The sequence below is a fragment of the Falco naumanni genome, chromosome 7 (assembly GCF_017639655.2).
Source record: "Falco naumanni isolate bFalNau1 chromosome 7, bFalNau1.pat, whole genome shotgun sequence".
NCBI classification, from domain to species: Eukaryota; Metazoa; Chordata; class Aves; order Falconiformes; family Falconidae; genus Falco; species Falco naumanni.
Genome location: NC_054060.1, coordinates 6,777,582 through 6,790,995, shown reverse-complemented (window position 1 = coordinate 6,790,995; position 13,414 = coordinate 6,777,582). Strand labels below are relative to the sequence as shown.

General features: G+C 42.5%; 1 protein-coding gene across 3 annotated transcripts in view; it reads left to right on the top strand.

Moving 5' to 3' along the window:
• LRRK1 (leucine rich repeat kinase 1) overlaps positions 1 to 13,414 on the top strand; it is an 82,544-nt gene that overhangs the window by 30,281 nt on the left and 38,849 nt on the right. For all 3 annotated transcript variants that reach the window (XM_040601729.1, XM_040601730.1, XM_040601731.1), the window contains 6 exons: positions 5,636 to 5,862; positions 6,393 to 6,520; positions 6,765 to 6,928; positions 7,636 to 7,773; positions 11,509 to 11,621; positions 12,759 to 12,835. In XM_040601729.1, the coding sequence (XP_040457663.1) occupies positions 5,636 to 5,862; positions 6,393 to 6,520; positions 6,765 to 6,928; positions 7,636 to 7,773; positions 11,509 to 11,621; positions 12,759 to 12,835 (847 nt within the window). The remainder of the gene's footprint in view (positions 1 to 5,635; positions 5,863 to 6,392; positions 6,521 to 6,764; positions 6,929 to 7,635; positions 7,774 to 11,508; positions 11,622 to 12,758; positions 12,836 to 13,414) is intronic.

The following is a 13,414-nucleotide window of genomic DNA, read 5'->3' as shown; positions in this document are numbered from 1 at the left end:
ATTCTATGTGCAAGCATACAAATGTATGTGTAAGTGTGTGATCCTCCTCCGATTTATTTATCTGCTGCTTGGCTAATCTTAGTTACATCACCATCAGTAAAGAAATCTGTAGCAGTTCTACTCAAGATTCACAGCAGCATTATTGATGGAGGAATTAGATCACCGTCCTCAGAATATCCTGTCTACAGCAAGAGCGAGGTTCTGTTAGGGCACGTCACATCATTTAGGAGAAATGCACAACAGCCTTTTTTAATCACTTTGCCAAACAGTCTCAAATCTAAGTAAATATTTTTCGTATTCATAGTTCGTTGTTTTCCCAAGAGCAGCAGGGTTTCTTGCTTCTGCACAATTTCCAGCTTCTTGCCTTCTTCAGTGCATCCCCTGACATCACTGTGGTAGAAGATTTCAATTTCAGGACTCGTATTGAGACATTCTTTCCTTGGCAAGAAAGGGAAATCTACAGAGGTTTTTCTTGCCCTTCTGAAGAGCAGTAAGCCACCCAGAGTCAGGCTGTACCCAGGAGCTAATAGCCTCTGAACACCGTCTCCTGTTTGAGTGCAGAGCTCACCAGCCGGTGCCAAATGGAGGAGGGTTGAGCTGATTACTGGGCTCTGCAAGTTCAGCATCATACAGTTTTGGCATCAAAGAAACGGGCTTTTCTGGGAAAGTAGTGGAGATGATTAAGTATGAGTTGGGGAGGAAATCCCCTCTCTGTGGCGTTGCTGTCAGGCTTTCTTTCTTTCAGTTAATTATGTTTTCAGCGCAGAGTGCTGAGCCAAGTAAATCCCTAAGGTAATTCCACTGACATCGGGTTACTAGCACCAAGATGAATTTGGTTCACTGTCCCTAAATCAGATGAAGGGGCTTGGCTGATCCTCCAATTTGCAGCACTCAGGTGGAAGAGACACTGTCAGTCCTTGGCTCTGGGTGTGGAAGAGCACTTACTGCTGAGATTCAAAAAGCTGCCTAGGAGATGGGGTCACCTACCCGGCAGCAGGTATTGGATTTCACAATCTTGTCTGTGGTTTTAGAAGTCACTATCTGAATTCTGCAGGTTTCTTTCTATTACATTAAATACCCTGAGGCCATGTCTCTGCATTTTTGATGTAAATGATACAGAGCAATCTAAATGCAAAATAGAGATGAGTATCAGTCTGAAATGAGCAGTAGAGACACATGTCCTGCTTGCACCCGTGTAAAGCAGGCTGTGGATCTTAGTATTACTGTGTTGGTTGGTGTACTCAAGGGCAAGTACTTTTTTGTACTGTAAAGAGCATCATTTTGAAACAGAGCAGGAACTGAAGGAGGGGATGAGCAAGTTCTTTTTTCCTTTTTTTTTTTTTTGATTGCAGCTTTGTTGTACACAGTTTAGTTTAGCAGGAAGAGAAAAGAGAGAGTTGGAGTCTGTTGCACATTTTTTAATCCTGGCTCCCCAGGGAGAAGGGGAGATGTTACTGTCCCATTGTATGGACCAGCAAACAGAGACTGGGTAGCTGGAGACAGTGACTGGTGTCGCTCATGAAATATGGGGCTCTGGAGTCTGAATTCAGGATCTCAACCATAAGAACTTGCTTTCTCCTGTGAGGGGGAAACCAACTAAACAAGCCAGCTCTCCAGGCCTTTGTTCCCATTCCTGCCAGAATTTCAAAGCCCTGTATGGTTATACATCCTCTGTGTGACTGAAGGACCTGTGAATAGCCTTTTGCGTGGAACATTTACTCAGATTCTTAGCTGTAATTCTCAATTTTCTTGCTTCTTTTTGTTTAGGAGAAATATATGAATAGTTCAAGGGGTTGGATACTCTGTCATGGGTGCATATCTAGGAAAGGTGCTACAGGGCATCGCAGTTCAAATGAAATACTGAAAGATGTTTAAAAAAAAAGCCAGGAAAATTTTCCTTCCCTGTTTTCTTTCTGGGCCATGGTGTGGATCCTATGCATCCACAGCCATTGTGGTGATACCATTTGCCAGAGGAGGAAGTGCCAGGATGCCACCACTTCCATCTCAGTGTACTATTTAAAGTTGTCCTGAGCTTCTGGGGTAAATCTCCTCTGGACAACATCTTTGTTATGTGTCTTGCCCAATGTGGTGCTAGTCTTTGGTGATCATAATATACATGGGGTAATAATTAACAGCTTGTGATATCAGTGCTGAGGCCACCTTTGAATGTAATGTCACTGTTTTCCTCATTGCAGAGTGAAAAGTAACTTTAGTCTCACAGCCAGATCTTCATTCCAGATCGATCTACTACCTTGGTAGCATGGGGCCAGTAAAAAGCTGCTTCAGCCACTGCCTGAGGTGTCAGTGAAGGGCGTTGCTGTTCCCCTCTGTTGGCAGATGGCAAGTTGCAAAGGGAAATAGAGGAAGGAGCATGGCTGATCTCCATAGCTTAATTTTTGAGGTTTAGACTCCCTTTGCGCAAGTTCTTTGTGATGATTACAGGAGATAATTGATGAGTCTGGTAGACAGCCTGAGACTAATCCACCTTTCTGTAACTCTCTGTTCTGTTAGCAGTTCCAAACCCCATGTCTTGACAATGATATGGATAAGTGGGAAGTCTTTTCCTTACTGGCAGTTAATTTTTAAGACCATAGAAATGTTGTCTGGACCTGCTGCTTAAAAGCTTGGATTTTCCCGTATTCATTCTGATTTAACCCCTCTTCCCCCACATTGGCTGAGTCTCAGCATAGCTTTTGGGAAAAATTGGCATTCCTGGAAAGAAAGGATAAGGACAAACTATGCGTTGCCAGCCAAGGTTAGTTCTTAAAATGTCTGATTCCCTTAAAATGTTTCTTGCATATCTAGGCAGACTGTGCTTGTATTATACCTTCAGTAGCTCGATCTTTATTACACCTTTCTCTTCTAGCCGAAAGAGGCCATTCCAGTTAAAAAGCTACATGAAGCATGAGTTGTTGGGGATTGGGCCCTTTCTTAACTCCTTCTAGGCCAGGAGATTTGTGGTATGTGGTTTTGCTACTGCAGAGCATGTGATTTTATCTAGGACTGTTAAATAGGAGAGTGATGTTTTTGTCTCTGTGTGAGCAGAAGTCATGGTGTATATTTAATTGTCCTGACATAAAAAGGCTTTTGCTGGCATCACTGTAAACCACAATATGGTATAAATGATATCAGTAAGAGAATGTCATTGCTGATTAAGCTATATTTCTGTCAGGGACAATTTTAGCTCATCTAGGATGGAGCTACAGCGATGCTGCCTTCCTCCGCTCCCAAGCCATGTGCTCCTCCCTCCTCTTGCATCCATACCATTGTAAGTAATTTTTTGGTGGCCTTGGCTGGGAGCTAAACCAGCTGAAAATCCTTTCTCTAAAATAACCAGTAATAATGTTATAAGGTAGGGTAGTGCCCTGAAAGTACATGTAAGTAGCCAGACAGAGATCAATACTACTTGAGGATTTTATTTGTGGTGTAGAGGTGGTTTTTTGCATTATCTGAATTTAGGGATCTGGCTCCTGTTATGAGCCCTTGGGAACCAGAAAAAAATAATCAGGTGTCTTAGCACAAATGTGCTCTCTCCGGTGAGGTTTCCTCATACTGGGAAGATCTTCCAGTCTCTTAGCATTAGTACCACATCCCTACACCTCTCCTGAAGTGTGGGGTAGCTAGGAATCAAAAAGGGAATCTGACCTGTGTGTTTATACTATTACCATAACTCACAACTGATTGCTGTCCAGTGATGTAAATAGTTCTTGGGCTGTTACAGGTAAGAGAAAATTACAGAAAACTACATAAAGAATTTAAAGCGAGTTTGTAAGCAGGAAGCTGTTAGATACTCTGCTTTACTGTTAGATTTTCCAAGTTTGTGTATGTTTAGTGCCAGTGTGAAAGCTTTGCAGCGTAACTCCCATTAGGTACTGTACATTTTGCAGTAGCAGTGAATACTCTGCTTAATTTGATTTCTTGTTGCTGCTGGCTTGCTGTGTGTTACATGGATGTCTTGTGGCGTGACGGTGAATGTAGCTTCAAACAAAGAGCTTGTGCTCTTGTCCTTGGTTTCCCCAGTGATACAATGGGCATAATATTTTTATTCATATTTTCAGGGCTTTCCTGAGGCTTCACTACTGAATGTGTGGAAAGCGCTATGTCTACACCAAGTGCAACTGCTGTTTCTAAAAAGTGCAATTGTTTGTACTTATCCTTTATTCCATTCTCCTAGACATTTGAACTGTGTGATCTACATTAGTTGGAGTTCTGAGTCTCAAACAAGCATTTGGGATAGACCTTTGTTTCCCTTTTCTTTTTCTCCCTTCCCAAAATATATTAATTTTAATTTTAGATTTGGGGTTAAAAGTCTTAAAAGCTAAATACTGGGCACTGGAAAGCAAATGAAATTTGCTGTCGGGTCCTTGCTGCCTCCTGGTGGAGAATTAATGATCACTTTATTGAAGCTGTCTTTGGCATGAGCTAAGACAAAAACACTGAGCTTATGAAAATTTTTTGGGACTAACATTTTTAAAATGTGTAGTTTGGAACATAGATCTCATTGGTATGCAAGGATATGGTACTGTAAATGAAGCCTTGGCTTGTTTACTTGCATTGATAACCATTGTGTGTTCACGTTTTCTTCTGTCCAACCTGGAGCCTGAAATAAGTAGTTATGCCTTTCATAAGAGACTGAGTTTTTTTCCAAAAGAGGATATAATGACTTCCTCATCTTACCATCAAAAGCAGCAGAATGTTGTCTAGAAAAGAGGCAACTGCCAAAATAATGTCTCTCAGAAGTTAAAATATCTTCCTAAATGATACTGAGCAAATTTCTAGTGATTAGAAATATTTTACATGGGGGGCGTTTGCCTTTTGTTGCTTTTCCCAGATGTTACTTTGCAAAACCTAAACTTTCACCAGAACAGTTTGGCTGCTTGTTGTTGGAATGTTTAAGATGGAAGAGCAGTGCCTGGGCATGTATTAATTATTCCAGCAACAGGCCTCTTCCTAAGAAATCTTTACCACACTCAGCAGATCTGTCCCTGCCCTTTCTACAGATGCACGAGCAATGATCCATAAGCATTTCAGAGGCTGACTGCTCCACAGTGCTTCCTCTGGACCTGCCTGACCTCTCTTGGTGTTCAGAGTCCCCTGGAGATCTGAGCAGCAATGCAGACCATGTCCAAGAGACATGGTGGGGGTTGGGCTGTGGAGTCTGTATTTAAGGTGGTTTCCGTGATCTGTCCATATCATGCTGCTAGTGTAGGATGTGAATGCATCTGGCAGGGAGCCGAGTCCCGTGGAAATCACTGCACATTGTTGGATGAACAAACTGTTAAAAGTCTGTCCAGCTCTCAGATGAGAGTGCTGGTTTCAGGCAAGGGCAGCTCACCCTTTGTGGGGCACACTGGAGCTGGTGTAGAGCTGGTGGACTAGTGAAGTCCAGCTCCTCTGCTTGTGTTTGCTCATGGTCTTCGGACTGAGATCATGGAGCAGCTATATGGTGAGGGCTGCTGATACCCAGGCACGGTTTCATCTCTGAGTCAATTTAATCCCTAGAAGCAGATTGGAAAGTGAGCAAAATGTTTATGGTCTATGCTCTGATCCCGTAGATTCCCAGCAGTGTAACACAGGCCAAGAGCAACTGGTGTTTTACTAACATGGTTTTCTCTTCCTTCTTTGACATATGCAGGCTTTGTGTGTGAACTGGTCAAACCTCAAACTGCCCTGGGTGGATCTGGACTGGCTGATTGATATCTCCTGTCAGATAACTGAGCTTGATCTGTCTGCCAACTGCCTGGTCTCCCTTCCCTCCGTCATCCCATGGGGTCTGATAAACCTTAGGAAGCTCAGCCTGGCTGACAATCAGCTGACAGAGTTACCCAGCGTACAGTCATCTGATGAAATTATATGTACAAGGTGTGTGTGCTGGATGCCTACAGCAAATGAACCTGTACAGAGAGCAGGTGCAAATGAGTCAGTTGTGCTTGTGCAAAACTGTGCAAGTGAAGAGCATGTGCAGGAGCTTCTTGGTTTATTTTCTGTCTGCTACAGGGTTTAACTTAAGATTTGCCCTTTTGCATTTTCAGTGTTTCCAAGTTAGTTGTCAGGACAATTGTAGGGACTTTATTCTTGTATTATCTCATGTCGTTTCTCCTTTTCTTCACTTCTGGTGAGCTCCACTCCTCTAAGTCTAAGCCTTGAGCTGACTCAGATTGATATTTGCTGGCTGGTATCAATTATCTGATCTGCTGTCTATCCAGACCACTTCTGTCTGCCCCTTGGAAGGGTTCATTTTCTAAGTAGGGTTTTTTGCTTTGCACTGTGAGGAAACATTCCAACTGCTTTCATTTAGATCTAAAGCTGTCCTGGTAAAACAGCTGTCTAGGCAACAGGAGTCTTTGCTAGCATTTTATGGATGCCTGACTGAGTATCTTCTGTACTTGCAGGTTACTGGAGATTGATGTGTCCAGCAACAGGCTCTCTACTCTCCCTTCTGGATTCCTACACCTTAAAAACCTTAAAAAACTCATCGCTTCCAAAAACTATATGGAGAAATTATTTGATGAGGAAAACAGTACGTACAGTCCAGTGTTAATGCTTAACATTTCAAGGCCTGGTCTGTAAAGGCAAACCCCAAACTGTCGTAATAATGGCTTAAAGAAAGTATTACCTGGAGATGCTGAGCATCTCGCAGTCTGGTGTCTGAAGTACACAAAAAGGCCTGGTTGTTTGGCTCTTATCTAACAAGTATGCAGCATCTTGCTGGATCAGACCGCTATCGTACTTACACCGAGTCCGTAATGTTTGGTGTTTTCTAGCAACTAATTGGATTGGTTTAAGGAAGCTGCAGGAGTTTGACGTCTCTGACAACAGGTTGGTGGAACTTCCAACGGTTTTTCTGTACTGCTTCAAGTCCCTCAACATACTGAATGTTTCCAGAAATCAGCTGAAAGTGTTTCCAGACCCCTGGGCCTGCCCCTTGGTAAGTTGAACTGCTCTGACAGAGTCATAGGCTGAAAAAAATTCTGAAACAATGCAAAAAAATAATCTGTCATGCTTAAAAAGCTATCAGGCATCTTAGACTAAAAGGTTGTTCTGTTTCTGGGGAAGTGCCCCTGCCTGATTCAGTTTATGGGTCTCTGATCAAGTCTTTCTGAGGCTTTACCTTGATCTCACCATGTTGATGACATTGGTGGAAAACTTCTAGAAACATGTCTTATATGGCTGTGTTCATTTTCTCTATAGTTCATATGAGCAGAAGTATTGTTAGGATCATTTTACAGAATGCTCAGCCTACATTCAAGGTTAACTTTGCCCAAACCCATGGCTAATGAGGGCAACTCTATCCACCTGTCACTGCCACTTTATTCCTCATTATTACAGGGGTAGCAGGAGAAGAGTTTACTTTGATGAAGTGTTGGTTTATGGTTGAAAAGCAAATAGGAATAATTTTCAAAATAACTGTTGAAATACCTTTTGCCCACCAAAGAATTTGCCCATCAATTAAGTGAGTACGTCCTCAGCAAATCCTATGTGCCTGCATGCATAGTGATTTATCTAGACCAAAATATCTTAAGAGATCACCTAGAATAAATTTATTAGTGCCTTAAACATGTGACAGCTGCTTTACCTCGTTATTTAAAGAGACGATTACTATGCTATAGGTGTTTTTTCTTTTATGTTTTCCAGAAATGTTGTAAAGCATCTAGAAACTTATTGGAGTTTCTGCCTGACGCATTGACTATTTTCTGGAAAAATCATCTCAGAGAAGTGGATTTTTCTGAGAACGCACTAAAAGAAGTTCCACCAGGACTCTTCCAGCTTGAAGTAAGTGTCATTTCTTCCAACTCCACAGTACTTCTCTTGACACGTACTCAGACCTCAAAGCTGTAGCGGTGGCTACATAGTTAGGTAGGAGACAACCTGCTGTTTTGAGTTGATGAGCACAACAATTGCACAGAGCCTCTGAGCAGCCCTAACCCCCTGAATGGCTACATTCAGGCCCTTGGCCGGTGTGATACGGTATCTAGCTTTTGACACAGATCTTCTGAGAACTCTGGATATCAGTGGTTTTCTGATTTTGGGAGTGCTGTTTGGAAGAAGGCAAACCACTGCATTGCAGCTGCAAGCTCCAACCACTGCAACAGAGATGTACTCAAGCATGCTCACAAATAGTTGTTTTTTCTTAATCCGGCACACCGGTGTTGTGTAAGTAAGGATTAGTCTGTGTTGAAAAAAGCATGTTTGAATGCCCTAAACAATGCTAGTTGGCATCTGTCTTATCTTTAAGCTTGTAGATTAAATACTTGCCAGTGGGCATCAGAGATCCGTAGTTTTACTTCAAAATCCTTCAGAATTTGTGGCTTCACATGGTTTCAACATGAAACCAAGCAGAACCTGCAGGTTTCCTCCAAGCTTCCCTTCCAAATTGTGAAACTCAGGGTCATGGAGATGGAAACAGAGGTAAATCTTTGTGTGGAAGTTTCTTGATTTTCACTGCTGGCCTCTGCAGGAGGGATGGAGAAGTGATGGCACATATCCATGTCCAATTTGGATCTCAGGAGTCTGCTGCAAAGGTGCCTCTTGCTCCTGCATGGAAGAAAACAGCTGAGGGTCATTTGCTCCCTCCGTTCTTTTTAATGATTCCTGCAGATTTGGCTTTGCTTTCTGGTAACCATTTGTTTTCAATTGGCATTTTCCCTGAAATAGAACAGATCGTATGGACTATTGTCTCTGAAACTTGTTTTTTTCTGAATGCATTAAAAATAAGCTCCGTGGGTGGGAGCTACCATGGTAGATACTAAACACTAGATGGTGCTTCAAGGGCACGTTTCTTTGGATGCCGCTGCTCAGAGGCTGCAGAGATGTGAAGGCACCAGTACAGGGTGTCAGAGAAGATCAGTACAATCTCTGCTGATGCTCTGTCTTGTCTTTGAAGTTAGTGACAACTTAAATAGTGCCAGTTCTTATGCATATCTCTTCAGCCTTATCTTCATAAAAGAAATGGCAGATATTTTCAGTCCCCCAAGGGCTACAGTGTGGTGAGCAACTGGAAGGTGAAAGCCTATGCCTAGATCAGCCCTGACTTGGACTACTCCTTGATTGTAGAGTTTGTGTCGGTGAATAGGGCTGCAGTCATGCTCCAGCCCTCTCCAGAAGTAGATGTGGGAAGGTGAGAAATGGGCAGTAACATGTTCCTACATACGACGTAAGAAACTTTATATGTTCCTACGTTAGTACGTAGGAACAACAGTGAGCTGTCATTTCCCTGGGAAAAGCTGAAAGCAGAGGAGGCCTGTGACTTGAAAGCACGTTTCTGACCTAGGCTGGTAGGACATGTAGTTTACCACTGGCCTTTGCTTGGTTTGTGGAGGGGTCTTAAGAGTGGAACTAGGATCAGCTCACAGTTGCTAATATGATGTATATACTAGAAATGTGGTGTTAAGAGAAGCAGAGGCTTTCTTGGCTTTCTTGTCACCTTCTAAACGAACCATCTGTACATGTTCCAAGCCACGTCTTGGTTCTCTAGACTAGTTTGCCTCTTTTGAAGAGAACTGACCCTCTCTGGATGGAAGTATTCAGGTAAGGCTCTGTTCAGCATTTCCACGTCATGAGGTGACCGAGGCAGCTTAAACTGGATGCTGCAGTGCTGTCCCTCTGATATAATCTAACACAGCAGAGCCCTTTTTGCGCGCTGCAGCAGTGAGTTTGAATGAAGTTTGCTGCTGCCATTGTCTCACTTCTGGAGGCACATGTTCTTTTCCTGAAAGGCAGCAAAAATGAAGAAGTTGGAGATGAGAGAGAAGAGCCAATTGCAAAACAAGGACTAGTGATCTTCAGAAGTACAGAAGAGCCACAGCCAGTTCAAAGTCACTAATTTTCACCCTATGGAGCAGGCACATAAGCAATGCATAGTCTCACCAGGCTCTCGGCTCTCCTGGAGAGTGTCCTTTGTTAGTGTTGGTGGGGATCATGTAACATGGAGACAGTTGGCTGAAAGTGAAGCACCCCGGCTAGACCACACAGAACCAAGTTTGTGCTAATTCTAGAACGTGTAGCCTCCCTTTCCTCCAGCCCCCTGCTCAGGGGTATTTTGGGGGAGAAGTTTGAAGCATTGTCATTGAACAGCCCCATGGAGAGAGCTCGACGCCAGGCACCGGAGGAGGACTGCGTCTTCCTTCCAGTGGGAAGTTCAAGCCAGTGGAAGACTAGTGATGGTAAAAGCATTGGCTGTCAAGACTCAGGTGGCAGGGAGACTTTTATAGTTTGCACGATTGTGCAGCCCTTTCCTGTAGTGGTTCGCTCTGCCTATCTGCAGTTCCGTGTTGTGCTGTACCTTCCCCAGCCCCACCAAGGCGCGGTGCTGCCCCTCTCCGACCGCTAGAGGGAGCGTTCTGCATGGCAATTGCCATTCCAGCAGCTGCTCCTTGTCCGTGCCTTACGTCACATGGATACCTCGTATTTTTCCAAACCGAGAAAAGGGGAGGAAGGCCAACAGGCTGGCTTCGTGAGACACCGTTAATTGTGCTAGGTGAAAACGGGCATAAAACTTTTATATGATGTGGAGGGCATAAAACATTCAATACACTTAGAGCTGAAGTCTCTGCTGGTAAAGCATGATTTCCACGGGGTATAATTCATTAATACCACTGGACTTGTAGCACGAGATAATTCAGCTGGCATTCTGCTTATCTCAGTTTTCATGGGGGGAGGGAGTTGCAGAATAAACCTGGCTGGAAACTTTGCATAGAAGACTTTTTCAGTGGAAAATTGGATTTCCAACCAAATTAAAATGATCATGTGAGCCTTGATAGTATTTTTAAGGACAGATGGAAGAGAATAAACTTTATAAACCTGAATGGGAACTGCATTTTTTTCTGTTAAATTTAGTTAAATTTAAAGTGGAGCTTGTGTTTAACCTTATTCATGGTGTTTGCAGCTGAGTCCTATCTGTATAATGTTAACTATATGGTGTTAATCAGCTTAATTTCTTGTTTTTAAAATTTCTGTTCCTGGTGTGAGGGGAAAAAAAAAAGTAGATAAGTGACTTGTATAAATCTTTAAAAATATTTTCCATTTTAATATACATGTATTAACGAAACAATTAAAAATTTTCCTTGAGTGAAATAGCTCACATTTTTAAAATTGATTTTATGCTTGCACAACAGGTGTTAGCTCACTCTGACACGAGCTTGCATACACATATAAGACCTCTCATCCATTATGTGTCATACCGCATAGGTAAATCATACTGTTCTTTTCCATTTGGAAAGGTTTCCTCACTGAAAGTAAAATATCCTTTTATATGGGTTGTTTCCAATTGCATCTGTCAGCAAGTAGACTAATAATCTCCCAGAACTAATAGTGGTGTTGCTTCGTGCAGAAAATATACTTGCTGGAGACAAGAAGGAAATGTTTGCATGCTAGGCAGCATGAACAGGGTGTTCTGATGAATAAGATGTACTTTCTTCATGTTTCTGTTATTTAATAGCCATGCTAAAAAATCTCTTTCTGTATGTTTGATGGACTCTGTCTTCTAACTGTAGGCTATTCCTCTTTTAGGCTTTGGTGTCCCTGAAGCTTCTAGGAAATCATTTAGTTACATTGCCTTCACAAGATAAGTGGAATTGCAAACAACTTAAATCGCTGGATCTTTCAAAAAACCAACTTGGGAAGTAAGTGTTTCTTTCAAATTTTGTCTGAGAAAACAAAAGCTGAAGAAATAATAGCAAACTCAATCCCTTGTGTAATACAAAGGGTGTCGGCAGTGAATTAATTACCTGGATAGAAGGCATTGATATCCACATACCATGTCTCTAAGTCTATTGTGTGTCTGTGACAGTGATAAATTATCCTTTTCTGATTTTTTTTTTTGGCATTTAGCACACTATAGCATTTATTAAGTAGATAGATTACTGATAAGAGCAGTTTAATTTCAGAGCATGTAGAAATTTCTTTAGCCCAGTGTGTGGTTCATCACTACAAATGCTAGGTTGGGGGAAGGATATCTTAACCATAAACCATCTGGCTGGACTGCAATTTGTAGTTAGCGTGGGAGTATTGTTTTGGAAAAAATGAAAAATCTTTGTTTTTTAATTGGAAGTATAACCAGCTGCAAGTTTGTAGAGAAGACTGACATTAATAAGGTCGTCCAATAAAAGAGTGGTGTTCTTCTGTTTAGAAATTACAATAGGGATGTTTAACATAGAGTGTTAAAGGTCCCTTATCTTCTCCAGAACTGCACTGAATTGTGTCATACCTTCTCATTTGGGTGCCTGTCCAGCAATTTTTCTGGATTCCTTACGAGTTGCCGTGTCAGTTGCAAAAGATAAATTACTGGTATTTGAGTGTCTCAGTGCATTTCTAGAGCCATGCTATTGGATCATCTTGTCAGAGACTCTGGTGAAAGAAGGGAACGGCAGCAGGCCGGTTCTCCAGCGTTTCTCTTGAAGCTTGTTCAATTTGCTGTTTGACAGCCTACTTAACCTTGACACCCATAAAGTCGGGGGTCAAGTGCTCTCACCCTGGGAGCTGAAAGTGCTGCCTTGCAGAGCTCTGTTAATTTGCCAGAGGAAAACCATTGGGCTTGGACAGGTGTCGGTGCTGTCTAGCTCTGTCATTGCGCAGCAGGTTTCAATCCCATCTCTCAAAAGCAGACAGGAACCTGTAAGAGCTGTGCCATGAATCCCACGGCATTGTCTGGGGCTGGACTCTGCACTGCATAGTGTCCTGGGCATGCAGCTCCAGCACAGTTCTCAGCTGCTGCGTCCAAGCTCTTTTCTGCACATGTTACCATTTTGTTTGGCCTGCAGGAGTGACGAAGGATTTAAAACAAAGCGGATTCCCTTTTTCACCACGAAGAGCAGGGTGCGCTGTGGCCCAGAGGCAGGTAAGGTACATGACAGTGCAAACACGGGAAAGCAAGTGCTGAGAATGCCAGGTGACCTGTGAAGCAGCAGGAATCTGTGGAATTTGGTTGGAGGGAAATCAGTGTAAATTCACCTGCAATTTTAAGCGTAGCACCATTTAAATTAAGAGGAAGTATGTTTAGGTTAAATGTTTCTAAAGAAATGATGCAGCTGGTTTGTACTATTAATATAGAAAGATGAATGAGTGAAATGTGTTTCTTTCACTGAGCTTTTATTGTTTTCATGAAGGTTATTCTTTTTAGCCAGAGGACTAACTGGTGTGTTGAAGGGAAATTAACTCATAATTAGTCTTAATATTCTTAGGACTCCTTCTGTTGCTGAATGCATGTTTTCCCCGTCTCTGGGATTCGCACCCACAGTTTGGGGCAGAGCAGAAGAGATGTTCTGGATTAGTTCACGTGAAATCCCAGAGAGAACAAAGGAATATCTGAAGATATCTGTACTGCTTCCTGCTCTCTGTGGGATTCATCTGCATTTCTTTTTGTTTGTTTGTTTTATTTTAAAGCACTTGGAAAGCTTTCTCATTTTCTGCTGCCTGA